The sequence below is a fragment of the Hypomesus transpacificus genome, chromosome 4 (genome assembly GCF_021917145.1).
Source record: "Hypomesus transpacificus isolate Combined female chromosome 4, fHypTra1, whole genome shotgun sequence".
In the NCBI taxonomy this organism is placed as follows: domain Eukaryota; kingdom Metazoa; phylum Chordata; class Actinopteri; order Osmeriformes; family Osmeridae; genus Hypomesus; species Hypomesus transpacificus.
The window spans coordinates 4,576,903-4,602,502 of NC_061063.1; the positions used below are offsets into that span (position 1 = coordinate 4,576,903).

At 43.8% G+C, this 25,600-nt stretch overlaps 1 protein-coding gene across 2 annotated transcripts; it reads left to right on the forward strand.

Annotated features, from left to right (window-relative positions):
- The first annotated feature begins 3,935 nt into the window (after positions 1-3,935).
- Positions 3,936-25,201, forward strand: nxph1 (neurexophilin 1). 2 transcript variants are annotated; one of them, XM_047019311.1, is made up of 3 exons: positions 3,936-4,156; positions 4,243-4,406; positions 23,164-25,201. In XM_047019311.1, the coding sequence occupies exons 2-3, from the start codon at positions 4,353-4,355 to the stop codon at positions 23,917-23,919; spliced, it is 810 nt and encodes a 269-aa protein (XP_046875267.1). In that variant the 5' UTR covers positions 3,936-4,156; positions 4,243-4,352; the 3' UTR covers positions 23,920-25,201. The 2 variants fall into 2 exon arrangements, with proteins under 2 accessions (XP_046875267.1, XP_046875266.1); XM_047019310.1 differs by having other exon boundaries at positions 3,936-4,406.
- The last annotated feature ends 399 nt before the right edge of the window (positions 25,202-25,600 follow it).

Consider the following 25,600-nt stretch of genomic DNA (forward strand, 5'->3'; position numbering starts at 1 on the left):
GCATATTATGGTATCTTATAATAAATGTTTTCAATTCACTACACATTTTAAATACTGTTAATTTAGATTGACTGTCAGATCCGCCATACGAACAATCAGTCATAGGTTAATGCCTGGTAAAAACTCAAAAACGTTCTAATAGCTTCCTCCCAATAGAGAACTGCCTTTGGAGGAATTGAATGGAGCAACATGGACCACAAGATGTCACTGAAAGACAACTGAAGATTCGACTTGCGCAGACGTTTCAGACAGCCAACCTTTACGTGTTGAGAGACAGAGCAGAAGGGGGGGGGGGGGCAGTGAAGAAGAGAGCATTCGTGAGAAGTAGCGGGGGTGAAACGAAAGTTCAAGTCTGAGAGACAAATACAATTTCTGCTGCGGGGAAAGGGTGGGGGAATGGTAAGAAAGTTCAATCTTTGACCTCCATGGGTCAGATGCTTGACATCAAATTAAAGGACAGGGGGAGGTCGACCAGAAGTAAACTAACCTCCTGATATGAGATCACTTTGTGTCTAGCCACGACAGTACACATGTCCTTGGGTGGTAGGGCATCAGGCTACTGAAGGTACACAATGATTCAAAACTGTCCGAAACTGCATTAAATTCCCATATCACGTAGCAGTGGCGATTTTAGATTATTTTTAGGGATGCTCAAGCACACCTAAATTTCATCTCAGCACCCCTAAAAAATATTTAAAAAAATATATATATTTTAAAAAAATATTCTCATTGGGGGCTGAGCCCCCATAAAGGTCTGATCCTAGAATCGCCCCTGTTACGTAGATGATCCACTGTTCGCTGCTAGTTAAAGAAGTAAGTAATTTATTTTATCAACAGAAGTTATCATGCTGTCAAGATTGTAATCAGGGATTGGAAGACCACATGGAGACGGCTTGCATGGCCTTGGTCCTATTATCTAATCAGCACTTCTCATAATCATGTCGGTCTTCCAATTAAATACCTCCTGCAAAGAAGGGGGAAGTTCTACAGTCTGACCTAATCAATTAAGTCCTGTTGTGAACCCACTTCAAACGACTGACTTTGTCTCGACCTCTGGATCCATCCAGATCTCGTGATTATGTCAAGCACTAAATAAGATTGGTAGGAAGTGTTTTTTTCCACAGACAAAAATGTGGTTTCCTCCGTTTTAAGAGACATTTGTTAAATTGACCTCTGGTGGAAGAAGATATTGGCTCCATTAAGTGGATGTATTTCTTTGTTCTTCAGTGATCTAACGATTCGTCTCGATCAGATAAAACCAAGAAGAGAAACTTTCCCAGACGAACTTCACGTCACAGCAGCTGTGAACAACTTTCTGGCTGCATACCCCAAACACAGAAACTTTTTCCAAATAGTCACACGTGTCTCTTTATTTTGGAGTCTGCTGCAACCCTTCAGAAACAAAATGACAAATGGCCGGGGGTTGCATTTCCTCTCCTCCCAGCTCAGAGGCCGGCAGTCACTCTAATTGTGATGAGGAAGTGCTCGATCCACACCAGCTGCATCCTGAGCCCAGCGCTCTGCTTCTGTCATTTGTCTCTGTCAGCTCCCTCCCGGCCCGCCCACTTGCACGTACTGATGAAAAGAGTTGGCGGGCCCTGCCTTGGCTACGGAAGCCTGGGCTCCGCACCCGCATGTGGAGGCACTGCCCACCTCGCCACCCCCACCCCCCAACCACCTTCTGGTCAGTGCCAGTTTGACTTCTATAACTCCCCGTGGGTAAGAGTGGTCCTTCAGATGACAGCTGGCAGGGTGGCAGCCACCCAGCCCTGCTACCACATCTTGGGTAGGCCTGCGGGCCCGCCCCCTTTAACCTCCCCCCCCCCCCCTACACACACACAAAAACACACCCTCTCTCCGCAACACCTGCCCTCACAATCGGGAACGCCATCATGCCAGCTGAGTGTATTCATGACTCCGGACACAGCACACACGTGCCGCTAACGTCATTCAGCTGGGCTCAATCAGCCTCTTCCTCTCCCTCTCTCTTTTCCTCTCCCTCTCTCTTTTCCTCTCTCTCTCTTTCACCCCCTTTCTATGTCACTCTCCCGATCTCTCATTCCACGTCTCTCCCTCTTGCTGGGTCTCTCCACCCTCCCTGTCATCTGGGGAGGCTCATTAGGGATACGCGTACGTTATCATTTTCTGCCTGTTGCCTCCTCCTGCACAGAATGGGCACCAAAGTTGTGCCTTGGAAAATGAACAACTTGACCCCTCATATAATCCTTCAGCCTGCTGAAGTGAGAGAGCATGGAGGCGAACTTGACTTGATGGTGAGCACAGAGAGAGAGGAAGGGAGAGAGAGGGAGAGAAGGTGTGAGCGACCCTCTCTCTCCTCTTCACTCTGACTTTATTCTCACGGTTGTATAAAGATCTTTCCCTCTGACAGTCACACACCTTCCTGCATTAGTCCTAACCGGGCTCCACTCCGGCTGCACTGCACTGAATGGCCCTTGAAAGGCCTCGAGCTCAGAGAGACCTGGCTCCAAGACATGGCCATGCCACCAGGGTGACAAGTGAGGAGAAAGATTAGCAGTGGTAAATGGCATGGGACACATGCAGTTGAATCATTTTGGTGAACATGTAAAAGTGGTGCCTGAAACATGAAGGCTCAAATGAGTATCCACAGTCTGTACATGACAAGTCACAGATGGGGTATAGGCTTTCTTTTGCTCAAATGCCTGTGTGGACGAATGGACAGTGTTGGTGATGCGTACTCAAATCCAGGGTGCGAATTACGGGGGGGTTTGGGGGGGTCAACCCCCCTAATTAAGACTTGCACCCCCCAAAAGAGGTCAAAACGTTGGGGGGATCGATACATGCCCTGGAGAAGAAGTTGACCCACCCGATTGTCTGTGAATAATTCGCACTCTGCTCAAGTCCCCCCTAGACCCTTGAAGTGTGAGGGTACTGCCCCCCAACCTGGGGTACTGGACGGTTCAGAGCCGCGTTATCCAACCCTGTGATTAATCCTGGCCCTAGTCGGCAGCCGCTTGGCATGCTGGGAGTGTGAAGGCTATCGGAGCCATTCAAAGCAGGATCCTATCAGGCTGCCGGCTGACTTATAGCGACATGGGCCAGACTGCTGCAATGTTGTAGCAATAAGACCTCCTCAGATTTATGAATGCTGAACCCCTTCTTGTCATCTCTTTTCACCTACTCCCTGCTCCCTACTTTTTCAGGGAGAGTTTTAGAGAAGAAAAAAGCAGGGCCATCCATCCTGCTCCTGCAGAAACCACACACTCAGCAGCAGTTGTCTAGGGTCCTGTCACCTTCCTGTGACAGTGTGTTTTTGTTGAGTTTGATGTGACACCAAACACACACGCATGATCTCTCTTAGAGTCACACAGACACACACACTTCCACAAACAGACGCACACATACACACCGACGCAGTGAGGTCGGAAGCTGACCTTACTTGAATGTTGCACTAGGGTGCAGTTGGATACATGTGTGGATGAGGACTTTCTCACTTTCAACCATAAAATGTTTCTGCAGGCTGTAGGTGTGTGACTTCAGCTTCTTTTTACATTAAAATCTTAAATCTTATCATGGAAGCTCAAGAACATTATCTATGGCAGTTAATGATGTATTCATGTCGCCTTTTAACTTTACAATGTTGGCTGACAAGTTATGCGATGCAATGCTCCGTTTTTGGTTTAGAGAGGGAGGCACTGGAGGTGAAAAGAACGTGTTTGTCCTCGAGTCATACTCAATGTAGTTCTGAATGTCAGCTCGTTCATCTGAATCAACCGCTACACTGCAGCCAGTGGATGAACAGCTTTTCTGTAGAGCTTTGGTGCTTCTTTAAAGACTCCAGTCTGTGATCCTTGCGTCTCGGACCAATCTCGCCTCGTTTTTTAATCTTACCACTGCTCCTGTCGTCCCTCCCCCTCTCATATTAGATGTGGCTCGAGTGGAGTTTCTCTCCGGGTAGGTTGTGGCTGTGCGTTTAGGAGCGCGCAGTATAAAGCTTCGGCTATTCATCAGACTCCAGTGAAACCACTGTTCAATTTCTGAAAGGACCGCGTCGAGAGCTTCGCAGGGAAGCAAGACAATCAAATCTGGACTGATCCCTCATGATTGCTCTGAATCGAATTTTGATCATTTTCTGAACTATGAGATTGCTTCAACCTTTGTCTGGATTAATTCCCATGTAATCGTTATTTATTTTCCCGTCCTATATCTCTCTCCAAGTGTAAGCTATGTGGTTATGGGGTGTATAATGTCATTTTTGCCTAGGCTGGTGTGGGTCTTGACCATTCTGTAAGGCGGATACCAGGTGGATTTATGGTCCGCGGAGACAAAAGAGCCAGCGAAGGGAAATAAGAGGAAGTTTGAGATCCAGGAGGATGCAGGCGACGTGTTGGTGTGCCGTGTTATTACTGACGCCAGCAGTTTACCTGGTGAGTTATATTTGTTGTTAGTCTGACGGAACTTTTGTCCTTTTGTTTTTTCCTTTTGGTGTCCTTTCCTGTTTAAGGCTTTTCGAAAACTAATGATATGACAGATTTTCAAGAAAGAAAAACACTTTCAGTGTGCTGTAGTCAACACCTATAGAAACATCAGAGTATACCTTTATGTCTTTATTGGCCAGTATCTAAAGTCCCTATTACCCAACTCTGGTCTGTGTTGTGAAATATTTTATGTTTACTTCAAATAGTTTTCTGTTTCAATTAGGCTATTACGTTCTCACTTTGAGACTATATAAGTGAGTTTATTGTCAAATATACCATAGCCTAATAATGTATAATTTAATTACCTAATAAATTAATTACCAAACGTTTGAGAGAAATCCAAAATGTTTATTATGGGGGGAATAGGCTAACAAAAAACATTTTATAGAAGCGTGAAACATGACGGTTTTAGGGCAGTTATAAAATGCATCTCTTGGGGGCGCCCTAACAAACGGAATAGTATTTCGTGTCTTGCTCACATTTAAAAATGTCAAGATACTGACATGTACAGTAGGGGTACTAGAATATTGATTTCACTGGTAAGAATATTACCCACCACAAAAACACAGAAAAGAATACTGCGAAATTGTGTGTTGTGCTGCAATTGTCCTGTCAAAGGCACAGACAAAATGTAAGGGTAAACCAACAGTACACTTCTATTTCATAGAATTTCTGAAACGATTTGAGCTGTATATTATATTTTATGGACTTTGCAAGTGAAGGTTATAATGCTGGTCAATCATACTGACTTCATATTGAATATGCCACAAAGTTTCACTTTAGGGTACAAAAGATTAATTGATCATGTTGCTCCATGTGGAGAATGAAATAATCCTTCGAACCAGGTCCACATTTTCTGTCCATTATAAACTCATAATATCAAAACCAAAAATCTGTTTGGTATTTTAATTAATTGTGGGCCTATTGTTTAAGATAACATTTTTCTATTATGCTCAGGCCTGCCCGGTATGTTATTAAATATGTAGGCATATTTATGCATAATTAAAAGTTGTTGGATAATAAACTGTCGATTATTTTTAAATCAGAAGTTTTGTGTTAGACTACTGACATTCGCGTTGCTCTTTCTATGAATTGAACAGTGCACAGTTACACTCCACAACCGGACGTTTAGATAGCTATACAACTCCTTTGCAGTAGGTTAAACCGAACATGAAAAATATGAAAAACAAAAACCACAATTCTTGGAACAATTTGTGAATCCGTGATATTTGGATTTGTGTTGCAAATTGTCTAATTGGCATTTGGTGGATGTTTAACCCTGCACCGGTCACAGCCCTGCAGCCTCCAAAATTCCAAGACTCGTGACTTTCTTGTGAACCACTTTAATTTAATCTTTTTAATAAAAACGTGAAGCCTACTTGTAAAAACGTTCACTAGACTATAAAGACTACACTTCACTCTAAAAATATATTTTATATGGAGACAAATATATATATATATATATATATATATATATATATATATATATATATATATATATATATGTGGAACTGCCACTGTCGTGAAAGCGCTGACAGGTCTATGCAACATAATCCTCTTGGGTTTTGATTCTTGGTTGCGTCGAATAAGTTTTGTTTATTCCATTGTAACTGCACTTTCAAAATAATTAAATAGGCAGCAGAAAGCAGACTTAAAAATATTTACAAGAGCATCCAATTTGTGGCGCGCCATGCGAAGTTTCATTTGAGGCATTTCAGACCTATTTAGGTGACACATTAGTTTTTTTTTTAATTAGGCTATTCATAAAATACTAATGAACAATAATGTAAAATGAAAACCATTATTACCATTATTGGTAACATACTGTAGTGCTAGACTACGCCTAATGGAAAGATTTCAATTTTGTAAAATTAAACAAATAGCCAATAGGCTACTATGAATTTTTGCATGCGAATATTTTTTTGCAAGGCCCGTCTGAGTATCTTGTGTTTTTAAAATTCTGCGTTTCCTGCCCGTCTTTTTGTTACATTTGGCAAATTTTGATGAGTTTAGCATAGATATTTTGGATTATGCCAACTGTAGACTAATTTTAGTAGTTTCACAAATTCAGTAGCCTTCATACAGAGCTGCGGCCTTGTCTGTTCACCTAAAACCAGATTATTTCCCATCCTGTTAACTGGCAGCTTTATCCATACCGACGGGGATTAAAGCTGAACTTTGATGGTTTCATTCCGTGTTAAAGGCTCTTGTTTCCGTTTAAGCCTCTTGTCTGAGCAACGAGCGCCTTGACCTCGATAACCGCGTTCATCACACAGTGTTGTAGGTTGGAGAAGCACCGCGCGCGCTTTTACGAACATGGATAGGCAAACCGATGCGGTCACCTATGGGTGAAAACATTTAATTAACAACTACTTGTTATACAGACTGCTATGATCCATAACGGATTAAAACAGGGTTTGTCCATATTTTATTTTATTCTATTTGTGTCTTTACCTCCGTGACATATTTATATTCGGATCATTAATCTAGTGGTTACCAATTGAAGTTTTGATCTCTGATATATCAGGGTTAGTTAGGGTTGGGGTTATTAAGGTTCTATTGTATAAAATAGAACCTTAAAGCAGCAGATTTATTTTTGTGTGCATATGTGTGATGAATCTTTTCCCCACCTGCATTCTGGTAACCTCACTAACCAGCTGGCTTTTCTCCAGTTCTCATATTTGGCGACTGTGGGAGATTTTGCTCCCATGAGTGATTGAGTGACTGAGTGAATGACACAGTGGTTATCCTGTTGACAATATGAGAAACACGGATGGCAGGGAGAGTGTGCTGGCTTTAACATGGTGCTGTGTTCTGATTGAAAGTTTGCCTCACAACCCCTCCCTTGCCCATACCATGCCTCCATGGGGGGCAAACAAAGCCTTTACGAACAAGAGAGTCTGACACAGAAAGTGGTCCAATGACAACCCCGCCCTTGCCCCCCCCCCCCCCATCCAGTCCCCTTCCCTCTGCAGTGATATTAAATCATCATAATCAAACAGGCCAAAACTGAGCCTGACATGGCTAAGCATGCTGCACCATGGGAGAGGAGGAGCCATGCTGAGAGCAGTGTTATTGTACTTCCTGTTAACCAGAAGCCTACCAATCAAGAAACAGGAGAGAAGAAAGGGAATTTATTTTGAGTTAGAGACTGGCACACGTTCATGGAAGCACACAAGCATGTGCGCAAGCGTGCATGTCGATACACACACACAAACACTCACACACACTTACACACTCACTCAATCATTCTTTCACTCATTCACTGTCTTTCACTTTCTCACTTTCTATCTTTGTCTCTGTCTTTCTCTCTTTCTCTCTCTGCACAAAGGCATTATTCAAACTCACTCTGTGGGTGACTTGTACTCTCAACAGTTCTTTGCATGTAGGTTTATGGGGTGCCAAATTGAACCACTCAAGATTGAGAGCTGAGTACAAAAGGCCGGAGAGTTTAGTGACACAATGTACATTGCGGCTCTTACACAAGCACAGCCCCCTCAACACCTCACAGTGGACCAGAGGGAGCTGTGATACATGCTAAGTAGCCGTCAAGTGTGCACTTACACTAAGTGACCCAGGTGCAAATCACACAACTGTAGAACAATGCAACCTCAACATTGACAGTCTGCAACAGATCAACTGTAACGGCAGAATAGTTTCCATGGTTTCATTTATAATAGTTTAATCATTTTTATTCAGAGTTGTTAGATAGGGCCTACTACTACTACTCACAACTTGACCCTGCATCTGTTAAGTGTTTCAGTCTGGTTGACCTTTGACCCCCAATCAGAGAACTGTTACTGTGTGTCTCTCCCTTCACAGCAAAGTTCCTCAGCAAAAGCTGAACATTTCTACATTTGCATCACATTTGACATGTACATAATAGTGCACTCAAAGTAAAGCAGAGTCAAGGAACGATCTGTATTTACTGGACACAGTGCAAAATAACTACATCTCAGCACACAGGCATGGTGAACCATAGTAGTATCTCAACTACAGGACAGCAAAAACAACTCCACTACAATCGTCCATAGGGCAGTGTATCATAAACATGTCGTACCTTAAGTGCAACTTTGGTATCGACTCCTCAAGGTGACACTATCCCCCTGTGACCTCTTCAATTGAATTGCAATTGAGCCTTCTAAGACCCCCCCCCCCCCCCCCCCCCCCCCCCCCCCCCCTCCAGCCATGGCTAATAAGTCTTGGGGGCGATGGGGGCATGGGCGGTGTTATCAATACCAGTGAGATGTATAGACACCTCCTGAAAACACCAAACGACGTGTAGAAAAACAAGACGTGACCTTGGTTTGGCCCAGAAGGTCAACCATAATGACCCGTCGTTTCGGAAACGGCCCCTCGGCACTCTGGGGTAATTTCTAGGCTGCATGCATAATTACAGTGTTGTTTGTTCCAATCCAGGAGAGACACGTTCGAAAACTGGCTTGTGTTCATGGCCCAATCTTTTCAGATCTTTTATGGTGCCTAATTGGAAAATCTTTCCCTGTTGACCCTTTACCTGTACACAGTCCCAAACAAACCAGCAGTGTGCCTCCTGTGTCTGCGTGGGTGTGTGTGTGTGTTTTACTGGTGGCTAGGGTGATTAATGACCACTGCCTCCATTCTCTCCACCATGCACTGCTCCAGATTTTCAATCGCATCCAGGGGTCAGAGGTGAGAGCTTGAGCTGACCATTGAAGGGCACTGCTTCTGGAAAAAATCCACCCTAGACATGACCAGGGTTTAAGACGACCTGAGAGTAGCGTCTGCTCCACATTTAGCCTCGTTTCCACCCTCCTTTTCGGGGAAGAGTGTGGCACTTTGATAAGACATGCTTGAAGAGGTCTTGGAAACAGACTGTGCAGTGAAAAGTCAGAAGGTTACTAGATAAACTCCCCGCAACCTGCTTGATATCTTCAGATACGCAGACGTACACGCTGAGATCTTACACATTAGCTTCTGTCGACCAAAGCTGGAGGATGAGATTTGTTTTCAGGGAAGGGTCAACAATCTCAAAAACAGTGTTGCTGAATAATCTCAGTGAGTCTTTTAGTTTTTTTGTGTGTGTGTAAACATCCCCTCTCATGAGTGCTACCCACGAGCATGTGACCAACTTCTTTGGGTGTCATAGCTCCAGATGCAAGGGTAGTTTGGTATTCAAAGGCATCCTAGAGTGGGAGGTGCACCTGCTGCAGGTTGCTGCAGGTTGCTGCAGGCTGATGGAGTGATGGATTGCCTTGCCTTGCAGTCTGATGATGGGCTTGATTGACCACTGAAACAGAGAGAGCTTAGACCCCGCTCTCCTGCTCTGCTGACTTTGAGGGGGGGGGGGGGCTGCAAAAGAAGGGATGAGGGAAGGTGGTGTGTGTGACGGTGCTCTCCGCTGCTTCCCGCCAGTGATGGATCTGCCATCGGGCTGGCGTCTGCTATACAGTCCGTGGATCCCGGCGTCCGCTGATGGGAATTACCGAGCACGTCCGTTCTCTCCCAGATCTTTCCATTCCGTTGGGTCACAATGATTGGCCGTGAGAGCGCCCAGCACCGCTCCGGGGACATGTGTGAAGAGCTGTAAAGAATCCTGGAGCGATATCAAACATGCACCCAAGCATTCAAAAGGGCCTGTCTGACTGAGGTACACGACCCATGTGGAAAGTTTTCAGTCGCATGCTTCCCTCTAGTTTGGAGCAATTTTCTCATCTGATTAAGGAAAATAATGAAATTAGCTCTTCACAAAGATGTCATGGTTTTCATCCAGAAACTAAATGTTCTGTTGGATGAGGGGTATTTTTAGAGCTAATTGCTGGTTTAGAAGAGAGAAATGGAATATGGATGGGAGAAAGAGAAGGACAGAGAGAAGGTTCTGGAGGTGAATTAAAAAACATGAGGATATAGTAAACCAGGGTTACGATTTTATGAAATGTTTATGATTTTGTTAAGCTCTTGGTTTTAGTTCCTAATTTTAGTGCTAAACAGAAAACATTGTTTTACTTTAAACCAACATATTTGTTGTTATAATTCCCCTCATGGTCAGTAAATAAGTATCTGGTGGTTGATAACCTTCCTTAGAGTCTGTGTAATCATTGATTGGCTTATCAGGTGTAGCCAGTATGTTATCGGGGCAGAGGTGGCACCATAAGCTTCAATGTATCAAAATACATTTGTGCTGTACGCACTATGTAGTTCTTATCTTGATATTATTTCTGATCAATAAGTAATACCGTAGAGTTTTATTTGACTTTTTTCCATTTGGACAAGTGAAAAAAATTGCGGACTTGTACTGCAGTTTCATGAGAGAAAACGAGCCATGACTGAGGGCTGGGTTGGTGCTATAGACCAATCAGGGTCCTTATCAACTCCCCTGTGCGGCGTATGACAGCACTTCATTACTGACACGAGGCTGGACGATTTCACCCCTATTGATTTTCAGGATAACAATTACACTTCTGCCTCATAGCATCCACGCAGCCATGGAGAAGAGAGAGAGGGGAAAAGGAAGGAAAAGTATGTGAGGGTATTTCAGTATTGAAGGGCTTTGGATGACATCTGTCAATCATCCATCAGCAAGATAAAACTCATCCTTTGGCATCACATTCCATTGAGTCGAATAGTGAGGAGACCTCTTTCCTCATTCCCCATCTCTCTCTCTCTCTCTCTCTCTCTCTCTCTCTCTCTCTCTCTCTCTCTCTCTCTCTCTCTCTCTCTCTCTCTCTCTCTCTCTCTCTCTCTCTCTCTCTCTCTCTCTCTCTCTCTCTCTCTCTCTCTCTCTCTGTGTGTGTCTATCTCCTCATCTCACTATCTGTCTCCCCGTCCCTCCGTTCCACAAACAGATCTCATCGCAGAATCACATAAATAAGTCCTTTTTATCGGAGTGACCCTGAAGTCCTAATGCGGGTCTCGCTCAGGGAATCAGAAGTCCTCCATGTTTTATGTTTGTCATTGCTCACTTTGTGTGTTTCGCTTATCACAAAGACTGCACCTATTCCTGCTTCCTCTCACAGCCGTGGAAATACATTCCGTCCTATTGTACTGTCCAAACACTTTGAGTAAACATCCATGCATTCGCCTCTGTTTACAGCAGAACACTTCCCTCCTGATATGCATACCAAATGTAAATGTGGAACTCAGGATATGGTGAAAGGTAAACATGAGGTTGGCCTGTCCGGGTTTGGAGATTTGAGGTCTAAGCTCTCTCTACCACTCTCTACCTTTATCGTTCGCTCTTTTTCTTTCCCTTTCACCCCAAACCCTCTATCTGTTCTTTCTTTCTCTGTGGATATGCTGGAACATTTATCAAATCAATTACTGCTGATGGGAGTTCTTCTAACAGGTAGTGAGGTGTCTCAACACTGATTCCTCCTGTCGCTTTGATGGATTCTCTCTGTTCTCCCGGCATCAGGCCCACAGCACCAGGGGAGCACAGGCGATCTGTCAGACCTCACAAGCCATTACTTTAAACATTAGCCGGCCTAGTGAATGCTGTTTCATGTGGGCACAAACAGGTGCCTACCATCCCTTTTAGATGATTGTCTGGACAGAGAGAGTTTGTGTGTGTGTGTGTTGCAAACATACAGTAAATAGACATACTGTATATATGAGGACGGGGATATGGTCGTGTATACAGTATTATAATAGGATTTATGTCAACAATATGACAACCATGAATATAAAATTCAAGTGACTACTTATTTTTGGAGTGTGAAAGCTTGTAAGTATTCAAGTAGCCTAAACACATTACACTATTGCAGACATGCGACATTTCTCACTCTGTACATTCACTCCACTGTCTCTGGACTCTTGGCTGTGTAAAAAATGTAAAAAAACAATCTGACTGAATGTCTCAAGTTAATGGCCTGGGCTATAAAGCTTTTTCCAAAATGGCTCCATAGTTAATTGAATGTGTTTGCTTGGCAGCCGATTTCTTTACGGTCAGCATGAAAGTATCTTATTAATCTTGGTTTATGATCAAATGAGAGGGGAAAGAAGATGTGGTTGGCTCTATGCCCCTGTGTGTTCCCCTGTCTGTCCTGCCCGTCCTCTCAGTGGACAGAAACAGAGCTCCTCGTCTCATTGTGATGAGTGACAGCGGGGAAATGTAAGAGCAAATGAACTGCCAGCTTTTCAGAGGCGAGCGATCTCTTGCGTACATGCGCACCACATGACACCCCTCCTTCACCAGCAGCCTCCAGTGCCCCCATCTACAGTTAGCATAAATATCTGCTTAAATTGAAGAGCACATTGTGTCATCATTAAGACATGAGCTACTGTTATGATTCTAATGGATATCAGCCCTCAAGTGACTCAAACCAAACGACAATACATATTCATTGTTTTACAAAATGTTTATGTATATGTATTAGCCTGGGGACTGAACACACTTCTTGTTTCATCCATCAAATAGCCACCTTTTAAAATATATTTTTCCTCTGCCATGAAATGATGTTGTAAATTTAAGGCTGTGCCAACAGGAGAGCCCCATTCTCCCACTGTAGACACAGACTAGCAGTGGGGTGGGAGAGGAGAGGAGGGCGGAGGGCGGAGGAAGAGAGGAGTTATAGAACAGAAGAACGGAGGGGTGGAGAAAGAGAGGAGAACAGAATGGGTGAAAGGGAAAAGGAGAGGAGTAGGGGAACCGGGGGGGGGGGGGGGGTTGTGAGAGAGGAGAGGAGTGGGAGAACGAAGGGGCTGAAATTGGTTCCCTAATCCTCCTTTTAAATAGCTCTGTGCTCCAAATCCTTGGTGGAACCCTCAATGGATGAACTAAAATGGGCAGCTTTCACTTACTTGGGGGAAATTCAGTTAATAAAGTAAAGTTACCGTAGGAAATTTACCCAAAGCATAGCCATTCTTCAGCAGTCCAGGGTGGCTGTCAGAGAGCCATGCTGTAGCTTGTAGGTTCTGGTGGGTGGATTCAGTGAAGAAAAATTCCCCAGTACAGATAACCCAGTCCAATTAAACCTATGGGATAAGCAGTGTCGAGGCGAAGAATGCTAACCGGAGCTAGCCTTAGCCAGAGACATAACAAGCTTATTTTGGTAAAATAACACATTGAAAATTGTGTGAAAGGATGTCTTTGTTTATGATTATTGAAATTCCCTTTCTGTTTACTGACTCATATTGGAAAGTCGCATTCATCGAAATCCCTAAACCTGGGAGTTAGTTATTGCTGTAATATCAGTTAAGGAGCAAGGTAGTGTGCATATTACATTTACAATGGCAGAGGTAAGAATAGGGAACACCTGTTTCCATAATGCCAGAATTTGGTGCAGATAATGTCATTCCCACCCATAGACGTCCTGGGGGTGGACCCTCCCTGCTCAGTTATGAGCAGTGATAGCGGTGCATAGAAAACCCATTTAAGGTTAAATCTAGCATTTAAAATCCACTTTTATTTGTAATGCTGCCGCTTTCCCCTGCACCACTGTAAGTGTAAGTCATTTTGAATTAATCTTTTTCTCCTCTCACGCTGTGCTGAGGCACAGCGGAGTAAGCTGCTGTGAATATCTCAGCCAGTCAGTGCTAGGCTCTATCTGTGGCCATCCAATGCTGCGGTGCATTATGTGAATCCTCTATTTACAACGGCAGGACAGTCTTTAATAATACCAGTGGCTTGGAGGAGCAGCACATTTCCTCAGACGCCACAGCTGAACCGCTGGGCACAGAGCGGGTCAAAAGAGAGAAAACTTCACAGAAAAACCAAACAAATCCATAAAAAAACGTTTAAACACCCTCCATCTAAATCATAGATGACTGAAGATAAAACGTGTGCTGAATAAAGGTGTCAGGGTAATTTCATAATAAGCATTAATGTTGGGCTAACGTCCTCACAATTCTACCCTACAGTTTCGTGTGTGTGATGGGAGGGGGGCAGTATTAGCCCCCCCCCAGCCCCTCCGTCAGTGAGCAGTGATGTCTGTAGTGCTGTCTCTGGTGATTAATGGTGCAGAGAGTCAGACTGAAAGGTAAACTGTGAGGACAATGAGGTTTGTTAATGGACGTGACTTCTACAAAAGCTCCATCCTGCCTGTGGACAAAAGGCAAGGTCTGGGCATAGACAAAGACAACCTGGAGATCTTTTGTTCCAATTTCAGCGGCTGTTTTTGTTACTGAAAGTTTTATATAATTGGGAAATCAGGGATATCTACGGTCTTACAAAGTAGCTTTATTTGGTCAGTTTTTTTCCACTTTGGTTGTGGCACTGTGGTTGAGGGTCAGGATCCTGGTTGGAGTTGAGGACTGGCGATGAAGTGAAGGGATGAGGAGAGGGGATGATGACCACAGGGCAGCAAGGCACCTGCCGCAATACTGCATAATACTCCATAATGAACATGACAGCCTATCATCCACATCTCTGTTTACACGGGGCTCCCCCCCCCCCCCCCTAGGATCTGTCACGTCACTCAAAACAGGCGTCGCCATTGGCGACAGCTCACCTGAGTGACAGAGGCTCCTCCCGTGACTTAGACACTGTCTGTTGGCTTCTCTCTGTTAGGAGAAGGAAAGCTTGGACGTCCGTCTGCTTGTCTGCAGCCCACAGCCCCCTGTGGAGCCGTGCTTGGTCTTATACAGGTTCAGCATGTGGAGCTAGGTGGGCTGACTGTGTCCCATCCACTTTCATCTAGCCACATGTGCCAGACAGTCATCCAATCTGAAGCCCCTCTCACTAACACGGCTGCTGGAAATCGGAGTGGAAATTAGAGGAGCAATTAGTCCCGGGGTACAGATAAGGAACTGGGCTTTGACGGGCGAGGACATGGCACGCCATGCAGAACATCATGTTCACTTTAGACCCTCCAGTCTTCTGCTTCAGACATGACACAGGTCTTTGATTTTCCCATTAGTAAGCAGAGTGGAGGAACCCAGACCCTACCTGGCTTATGGTGCTCAAATGAGCTCAGGAGATTGAGTCACACTCGGCCGTGCGGACATCCCCCACGCCCCCGCATGCACCCTTCCCCTCACAGAGGGGCCCGATAAGAGCTAATCTCGAGCTAGCTGCTGTTCATTTAAGGCAGAGCTTTACTAGATCCCACACTAATGTCACGGCTCTCGCTCCCTGGTGCCTCTTCCACCGGTAGATCCCAGATGCAGGCCAGTCCTCAGCGGTCTACATCGTATCAGATGAAGGCGGGCCTGTCTCAGTAGAACGTCCAAGCAGCGCAGCCCGGCAACATGCCCCAAGTAGAAAAGCAATTGGACTGCGTTTAATTGGAATAGTGGTTGATAGGAGTTTTCTTGGTCTGTGTAGGCACCTCTTGTGCCAAGGTCGTATGTCATTTTGTGGACATGACTTAGTTCTACATATAGCACGAGGCCTTCACCCATGAGACAGTCAAGAGACAGTAAGAAAACTGCAAGGGCATTATGAGTTATGATATTGTTGTGGTATTCCTTACAAGGCCAGAAGGTGAACACTGTAGCATTCTGTGTTGAGACTTGACCACCCCATGCTGTGCCCCAGAAAGACAGAATTCTATGGAAACAAAATGTGTACTTGTTTACTCCACTGTATTTCACTCTGTAACCTACCTACATTACTGATTAGGACCACAAATCACTAGGATGGAAAGGTTTAATGATCCGAGCTTGTACGAATAAACATCTTAGTCGAACCTTTTTCCTCAATCATCGATTCTTTCCCATTGGACATTTTCACAGCAGTGGTGAGGGTGGCTGTTTCAGGTTCAGGAGGAATGGATTTTGTTTAAATGTTTTGGTAATACTTTTGTAATTTTTATTATGACCACTTATTTGAGTTTTATCTTTTTGGGTTGCACTGGTTATTAATTAAATAGTGTTTATTTTCATGTAAATTATACTATTCATTTTTCTCCTCCATTTTCATCACCCACTCAGGTTAATGAAGATGATACCAATAATAATAATGATCCAGATGAAATGTTTTAATGTTTACTCTTAGTCCAAATCACAAAGGGCAATTACTTTTTGTATGAGTGTTCAGTCTCATTGTACTTCAGATGAAGAGTGTTTCTGCTTAAGCAAACGTTCGAAACGACATCCATCGAACGTCCACGGCATCGACATCCAGTAAAACGACCGCAGACCACCACTATTGACACCGTTCTCTGTTCCTTCACCCTTTCTTCCCTCTTCTTTTTCTCTTTTTGTCTGGCCACCTTGAACCCTGAAATCAATGGTGGACAGTAACAAACTAAAAGCCTTTTATAAAACACAATTACAGATGGCCAATAGAAAGGAGAAAAAAGATCCTGCAACTCCATCTTTTTCCTCAGTTGAGTTATTTGTGTTCTCAGCCACTAAATCATATTGATTAAACACGTCATGTATGTGAGATGAGGTCCTCTGGGGTCATTGGAATCAGAAATTCAGTTTATTGGTCTATGGGTTTAATTTGATTTGGAAAAACAGGCATGCATAGCCAAAGCTCCATCACCTGGCTTCTTCTGACCTCTCTCTCTTTGTCTCTCAAACAAACTCATACTCTCTCTCTCTGTCCACAAATCACTTCTTAGTTCTTTTGCAACAGCATTCTCTTTTTAAAAGGTCAGCTGGTACAGCAGTTTTTGCTAAGGACATTTCGGACTCCTCCATTCTGCTTCTCTGGTGCTGCATTGCTGCTTGGACTGTAAGTTATACTGCTATGCTGGTGCTATGACTGTGACAGGATGAGAGGGGGAAGGAGGGGGAACTCAATCTAGTTAACAACAGACTTGGTAAGCAGACTGTGTTTGCCTTGAGAATCACACAGCAGTTAACTTGTTGGGTTAACAACATTGTAGTCATTTGAACCCTTCCCCTATGTATTGCTGTCAGTTTAAATATCCAAGCAAATGATGCTTAAATATGCTACAATTTGCCAACACGAGCTTTTATTTAATGTTTTATAACAGTAATCACGGAACTAATTGCATTGAATATAATTTCCTACCCTGCCGGTGACAAAATCAATTAATAATGTACATTTGCTTAACAAAATTCATTTTGATACGTGTGTTTGCATAATTTGGTTGAAGCATGATTACATGAGCCATTGCTTGTTTTTCACTGACATCAGGAGTAGTTTAAACAGATCATTATAAATTATTAAGCTAATTGTAACACATTATGCACTACATAGCAGACTGAGGGCTCCGTATTTGTATAGTTAATTGATGAAATGAAATATACCTTATTTAGATGATTAACTTACAGAAGTGAAGACTCCAAATGGTATTAAAGGAGATGGGGCCATGGTCTTCTTTATTTCCTTTTACAAACTGAAAATCTCATTAAGTGTGACACTGAAGATTAGTTGAGAGAGGGACGAAAGTGGAAAGAGAATGAACTCACAAAGGGCCAGGAGGAGACTCTGGCTTTGTTTGCCATCATTAATTCTCCATCGAGAAGGCTCCGAGGAACGCTGCGACACGCTGATCAGAGGAGCTCCAGATATGACAGCAGAACAGGTGCCCTTTTTCTCTCCAAACGCTTCTCTCTTTAGCTTCCTTCCCAGGGTCTTAATTGGGGTGAGTTATGTATTCGGGCCATCTGCGCGCTGACAAAATAAAGCCTGCTTTGATTTATGGTGCCTCGGGCCCTATTAGCTTCAAGATTTTCAACAACAAATCAACACTAATCCTGTGTTGTGTCTGGTTAACTGTATCACCAAAAAATAAGGATGTCAGTTTAGCACTCTTCTGTGACAAGACATATTGCTTCTCTCCTCACATGGAGCATTCTAGACCAGGGACTTCTCTTCCCAAGAACTGTTAAAATGTGCTAATAAGTGTGGGGCAGTAAAGCAGTCTGAGGTAGACTGTAAAAATGAAAGCTGAAAGTTGAACTACACAGATAAATATGATAAACCGATTGCACAAGAATGAATTGGAATAGAGCTAATTGAGTTATTGAGTGCAAGATGAAGGGTTGATGACTGGGCTCTTTATCTGATTTGAACTACATATTTGGTAACTGAGGTTAGCAGAACATCTGCAGAAATGGGGTTGACGATATATTGTTCACATTGGGTGAGTTGAAAGTTATTTTCTTAAAGTAATGTGATGACTTTACCGATAAGATCATAATTATTTATCCCCAGTGGAAAACACATTCAGCATTTTGAAGAGGGTCGAGTGCAAATAATGACAAGCAGACAACAGCCTTGACAAACGCTTGGTATTAAAAATAAAAAATGAAAATGTTTCAGTATTTAACTTAACTGTGAACATGGTAAACTATAACTGCTGAACACACAACAAAAATGTAAAACTGTACTGTCTAGTGGCTAGTACTTGCCCTAGGCATCAGATCACCTTCAAACACAAAAACATCAGTGTCTTTAGGGTTTTTGGGTTGAGGTGAACCTAAGGTCAGTTTAGTGTCTGTGTATTATCTAGCATCCAGTAACACAGCTTAACACTCCAACAGGAACCCTATGGTAATTTTACAAACACACACATTCACGCACACACATATGAAAGTCCGTTCACACAGTGTAGGAAAGTCTGCTTTAATGATGCGTCTAACTGCCTTCTTACAAGGCCATTAGGCAGTTCTAGTGCATGGTCACAATGGGATATTCCAGGGCCACTTAACAGCTGTCTAGCTCTCTGCTGGGTTGCATTATATTCAAGCCCCAATCGTCTAGCCCCAGAGCAGGGCCAAGGCGTGTTTGTAGTGCTCCTTTTTCTCTGTCTATTTTTTCTCAGGTTGCAGACTGTACATGGCTATAGAGCATTGTGATATTGCGAAACAGAATGACTGGCTTTGAGAACAACTTTTTTGTGTTTACAGGGATCGGAAGAAACATACTGGTGCTTCAGAACTAAGTGTACTATATTATTTCTCTGATTCTCCAGTACAGTAATTCACCAAACAAGACATATTGTACTGAACCATACTGTGTGTTCTTGGACAAATTGTGGGCTGTAAATATTTGTCTCATTCGCTTCTCAGGACAAGGATTGTACTCTTAGCTGTTCTAGGTATTGTAGCCTACTGTCTGAAGAGTCTGTACGTTTGTGTCAGTGTAATTGTGGACACAAATGGAGATGACGCGCCGGTGTGCTCAGGGTCACCTCTGCAGAGTTCTCACTCTCCTCATTCAGACATCTTCTCTCTCTTTATTTCCTCGTTTCCTTTCTCCAGATATTTCATAAGAGCTCCTTTCATGCCACCCATGCATACAGTCCTTCATTTTCCTGTGAGAAATGCTCCGGAGCCAATCCGTCTCTCCTCCCTCTCAACTGTGTGGATGTGATGTGAGGTTTAGAGAACGACTGAAAGGACGATGTGCTCCAGCACATCTCCAGCTTTTGACCTGCCATTTTATAACTGTGCTAGTTCAGTGAAGGGGACGACCTTAGGCTGTTTTCTGGATGTTTGGGGTCAGTATTCATAATGTTTTGTGCAGATGGGATTTTGTAATTTTTAAAATACACAACCTGTCCATGTTTTTTATTAGAACATATTTGGAATATTGAACTTTGAGGCAGAAAGACCTACTGTCACAGTAGCCGATGGAGAAGGGGATCTGAATTGGTGGAGTATACTGTGAGCTAGTGGCGAAAATTTGAACTCTTAATGGATATACTGATTACAGCCAATTAGCACTTAGATGTGTGGCAGCAAATAGTGTAATTGCATTTTTTTCATACTGCCATGATCCTGTTGATGATTTACTGTCATTAGTATACTGCAACCTTAATTGGAATCTAACTTGGAATGTATTAAGCCGTGATGCGCCTATCTAATGCCACCTGGCAGGCAAAGTGAAAATCGTTCGGTTTTCTACGAGAGTGCGACACGTCCTTTCTGGCCCATCCTGGGCTGAGTGGCACGTCTGTGATGACACGTCCTGTGTTTGAGCAGGGTACTGATGCTATCAGAGAGCACCGTCACACAGCACAGTGAGGCTGAACTGAACATGAGGGAAGGCCCGGTGCGGTTACTGGTGCACTGCTGGGAGATTTCTGGCATCAGATGACCTGTCGAGTGAATGGCCGAGGAAGACTTGAGCGGAACAAAGTGAAGCTGCTTGATAGCGGGTGGAGAGAGAGAGTCCACAGACAGGGTCACTGAGAGCACGACGAAGGCGGAGTGGGGAGAGAGATTAAAGAAGAGATAGAAGGAATGCAAGTAGAGAGGGAGAGAGAAAGAGACAGAAGGGAGGAGGGAGGGAGGGATAGAGACATAGAGATAGGGTATTCTGTGTTTCGTCTGTGAGTGAGAGAGGGAGCGAGAGAGAGACAGCCAAACAAAGAGAGACAATGGAGTAAAAGGTAGAGACTGAACCCGTAGTGGCGCTGTGTTATGTTGTGTTATGACTTACATCACTCACACATAGAGCGTGTTGCTCTTTCTGCCCTTGCCTCATCCCCAGCCTGGGGGAGCCCAGCTGTCTCACTCTGGCCCCCAGTCAGCTGGGAGGACGGTGGCGGCCAGAGTGCTGGCCATGTTTACCAGATGCATCGTCCCCTCAGGTGAACACTGCAGCTGGCAGCACCAGGCTCCAGCAAACACACTGGCCCGCAGCCCAAATCATGCTGGACCATGGAGTCAGAAAGCCGCGCAGATAAACATGTCTGTATACACTGATTGGGAATTGTGCCTGCCTACCTGCCTGTCTGCCTACAGGACAATAGATAAACATAAGCAAGCAGTGCTGGACAGGAAAAAAAAAACGCCAACTATGTTGACAAATCAAGCTGGGAGCAGGGAGAGGAGATGCCTAGAGCATTCACTATTGTTTTGAATTTCACTTCACTGTTGGAACGTTTCTGCTCAATGCTCTGTCCTCAACGATAATCAGAGAACGGACACCAAATGCATGTTTTCAATATTTGAATCAAGTGCTCATAATCCATCACAGTCAGAAATGGATTCTCCAGGCCCTAAAGGAGATCTCTGTGCCCCTCTACAGCTCCTCAGGACACTTCTGTTCTTTTCCAGCTCAATGTTAATCTCTTCATGTTGCCCTTGACCAATGCAACAAGGAGCCACGAGGGAAGGTTGAAATCTATACATTTTCTGCACGGTCTACAGAGCCAATCAATAGCACAGCATTACACCATACAAAGTAGCAGGTTTTGTTTTGGATAATTTGTTTTTCAAAAACATTCCAGGCATGGATTCTGAGTGGCTGTGTCAATGCTCCTCAGATCCATAGGCTCAAGCACGAAACCCGACTGTTTGTGTAATGTCATCTGGAAAAGAGTTTAATAGTCTCAATAGATTATTTCCAGTACGTTCATGTAATAATCATCACTCTACCTCCGCTTAGAGACAAAAATCTGTTTTACACAACTATTCCCAAGCACTTCATTCAACCTTTATTCTGCAATTCAAAACACAATCATGGTCTTGTATTGATTGTGTATGTCTTTCATTTACATTTACATTTATGCATTTAGCAGACACTTTTATCCAAAAGCAACTTCCAAAAGAGAGCTTTACAAAAGTGCATAGGTCACTAATCATAACAACAAGATTAACCAAAACATTGCGGGTAACCAAAACATGCAGCAAACATTGTGAAAACTAAATAAGTCCCAAAGGGAAGAACCATAAGGGCATGTGGTTAAACAACATACAATTAAACAACCTGAATCTCGGAAAAAAGCAAGCAACAACAATATATTACACAGCAAGTACAATAGTTTAAAGTCAGTAACACAACCAACCAACAAGAGCAACAAGTCTCTCAATAAAAGTCATTGTGATCCTGGAGGACATCAGGTCCAGACAAACATTCCTGAGTGCTGTTGTACTCCCGGAACAAGTGCGTCTTGAGCCTTTTCTTGAAGGTGGGGAGACAGTCAGTGTCTCTTGATGGAGGTGGGGAGTTGATTCCACCATTTTGGGGCCAGACAGGAGAAGAGCTTGTATTGGGACCGGGCGCCCTTTCCATACCCCTCTGCATTCCAGACAGGCATGTCCCCTCCCCTCCACCCGCCCCACCCTCTCCACCCCACCCACAACAATGTGGTTGAACCCGGACAGTTCACCCTTGTGCTGACGCGTGCTGGGAGGCAATTCAGTCCGAAGGGCTGAATGATTGGTAGCGAAACCTTATTTTCTACGTATCGATCCCAGCGGCTGCCCGCAAAATGCAAAAACCTCTGCAAGACAGATCTGCTGTCACGTCTTACAGTAGAAATCAGGCAATCAATGTCAGCATAGCTGTGCCTGGCCTTGTATGGACCTAATTCCACTCATCTGGGCTAAATGGTGAAAACCCAGGGGTTCATCAATCATCAATTCAAGGAGCACTCTGTAGTTAATAGTCTGGTCTTTACTCACTGAATAGCCAGTGTATCTGTCTGTGTGTGCCAGTGCAAAAGCCCTCGATGTGACCGAGCAGGACAAGGGCTAGGCACAGATCGGAACAAAGTGTTTCACTTTGATATCTTACGTAATTTTTTTCTCCATCCGGCACGTGTCATTCAAATATCCAAAGGGACACAGCCTGCTAACATGATAGCAAATAAAAGCTTGCAGAAAGATTGATTATATCTAGACCCCCCCCCCCCCCCAGCACCACCACCACCTCAGAATCTATTGGATCTGTCCATTCTAGGGGAAAGCTGTGAGAGTGAAGTCAATATTTCCTGAATCTAATATTAGCGATATCTGCTGAAGCGTCAACTCGACTACTTGAGAAATTGCTCCATCTCCAACTGTGTAAAATGGCTCGAACACCGCATAATGACACACCTATTAATGAAATACATCTTTCTTCTCTCTGCTCCAGGTTACAAGTGCCCATGCCTCCAAGGCAGACCTCCTGAAGTCTGGGAGCCCCAAGTCCACGTTAAAACACATATGGACTGAAAGCAGTAAGGACTTGTCCATCAGCCGACTGCTGTCACAGACTCTGCATGGCAAGGAGAACAGCACTGCCCTGGACCTGCGCTACGACACCCCCGAGCCCTACTCAGAGCAGGACTTGTGGGATTGGCTAAGGAACTCCACGGACCTGCAGGATTCCAGGCCCCGGGCCAAGCGGCGGCCCATGGTCAAGACGGGCAAGTTCAAGAAGATGTTCGGCTGGGGGGATTTCCACTCTAACATCAAGACGGTGAAGCTCAACCTGCTCATCACCGGCAAGATCGTGGACCATGGCAACGGTACCTTCAGTGTCTACTTCCGCCACAACTCCACAGGCCAGGGCAATGTGTCCGTCAGCCTGGTCCCGCCCACCAAGATTGTGGAATTTGATGTGGCGGCACAGCAATCGGTCATCGACGCCAAGGACTCCAAGTCCTTCAACTGCCGTATCGAGTACGAGAAGGTGGAGAAAGGAGCCAAGAACATCCTCTGTAACTTCGACCCCTCCAAGACCTGTTACCAGGAGCAGACCCAGAGCCATGTGTCCTGGCTCTGCTCCAAGCCCTTCAAAGTGATCTGCATCTACATTTCCTTCTACAGCACCGACTACAAGCTGGTCCAGAAAGTGTGCCCGGACTACAACTACCACAGTGACACTCCCTACTTCCCCTCCGGCTGATTCGACCCACCGCATAATGTGATGGACAATTGAGTTACAGATTGGAACTTCTTTCTCCACTAAAGAAGTCTTATGTTAATAACTGTACTGTGCTGGCTTTGTCCATAACAGAATTTCAGCTGTTGAATTTATTGATCGTCTAATTCTCAAATTCTGAATAGTAGGGACAATGCAATTGTCTGAAAAGTGAGGTAACATAGGACTGATTGTCATCATTATAATTTGAATAAATATAGCTTAATAATTGATACTGCAATTGATAATAATAACTCTGTATGTTTGTTTTTGAGTTCAATTTGTATTTCACAGATTCTTCATGTACACATAGGAAATTATAGATTCATCTAGCAGTGTTTATCAGTATTTATGTTGTGTTTTTTAGTTTGCTTTTCCATTACGTGCATTTCTGGTTAATTAGATGGTCCAAGTTGATAATAAATGCTTTGATTTTCTCCTTTGAATATATGTTATGTACAGTATGTTCACATCTGAGACAACAATGTATGGACCTACAGAAGCTTGGTTTGCTCCTTTGGCCCCTCACAGCAGTCTAAATCCTGCATCCTCAGAAACCCCTGTTCCTCCCCGGCATCCTGAATGCCTTCAAGATCACCGCACATTTGCTTCAAACTTCCAACCCTACAGGCAGGAGGATTTGAGGACCCTGGGGAGTTAGGATGATCCACATCCCGGACAGTGCTTTCAGAGGCTTTGTGAACAGTGGGACTGAGCAGGCTTCACCCGCTGGCATGTTTTACTTCAAGAATAAATAGAGAACATTTAAAAAGTTCAGGTATGTAATGCTGTCAATCCTTGGCTGTTTCTGGAGTGTTAAACTGTGAAGTCTTGACTTGGAAAAGTAGAGGGTCACAGCCTTAGTTTTCATATTCCAGTGTGATTGGTCGAGGGGCTTGCTCATTGTCACTTAATATTTAAAATGTAATGTAATGAATTCTATATCTTAGAGCCTAATTTGTATGAATGGTTTGTATTGTACATAGTTTATCCCAATGGCGCTGCTTCAGTATAATGCCCCACAAGATGTGTCCCCCCCTTCTTCCCACAAATTCCCCTCACTCACTCCATTGCTCGTTCTTGGTTCCTCAAAGAAAATGATGTTGCTGATGTAGATGTGAATTTCTTGAAAACAGCAATCTTGTACAGACGCTGTCAAACTGTCTAAATATATTATAAGTACTCATCAACTGTATCACTGCATTTAATTTCTGGTGAGGGTGGGGGTGGAGATGTACATATGAATAAAAAATACAATACGTTTTACCAATTGAATGTTCTTTGAGTGAGTTATTTTAGGAGTGTGTCTAATTGCATATAAAACACTCACTAGAGCGTTATATGATCAAAGTGAGAATGAGTAATGAAGTTTGAATGTAAACTTTCCAAGGTATTACATTGTACATGGAACTAATGTGCACCCTCTATGCTTGGATACAGACACCTGAGTCATTATCTTTTGTCACTTTTATATCACTTCCCTATGTAGGAATTAACATATTTTACGATATATATAACTAACTACCGGTAGATACATTTTTAGGATCAAATGCATCTGTCTTGTCGCACCACATAATTGGTTTGGATATGACAAAAACCCAGTATACTTTCACAAGTTTTCACAAGAAATTGGGCAGTCATGCTGATGTTTTCACACGAACAGAGA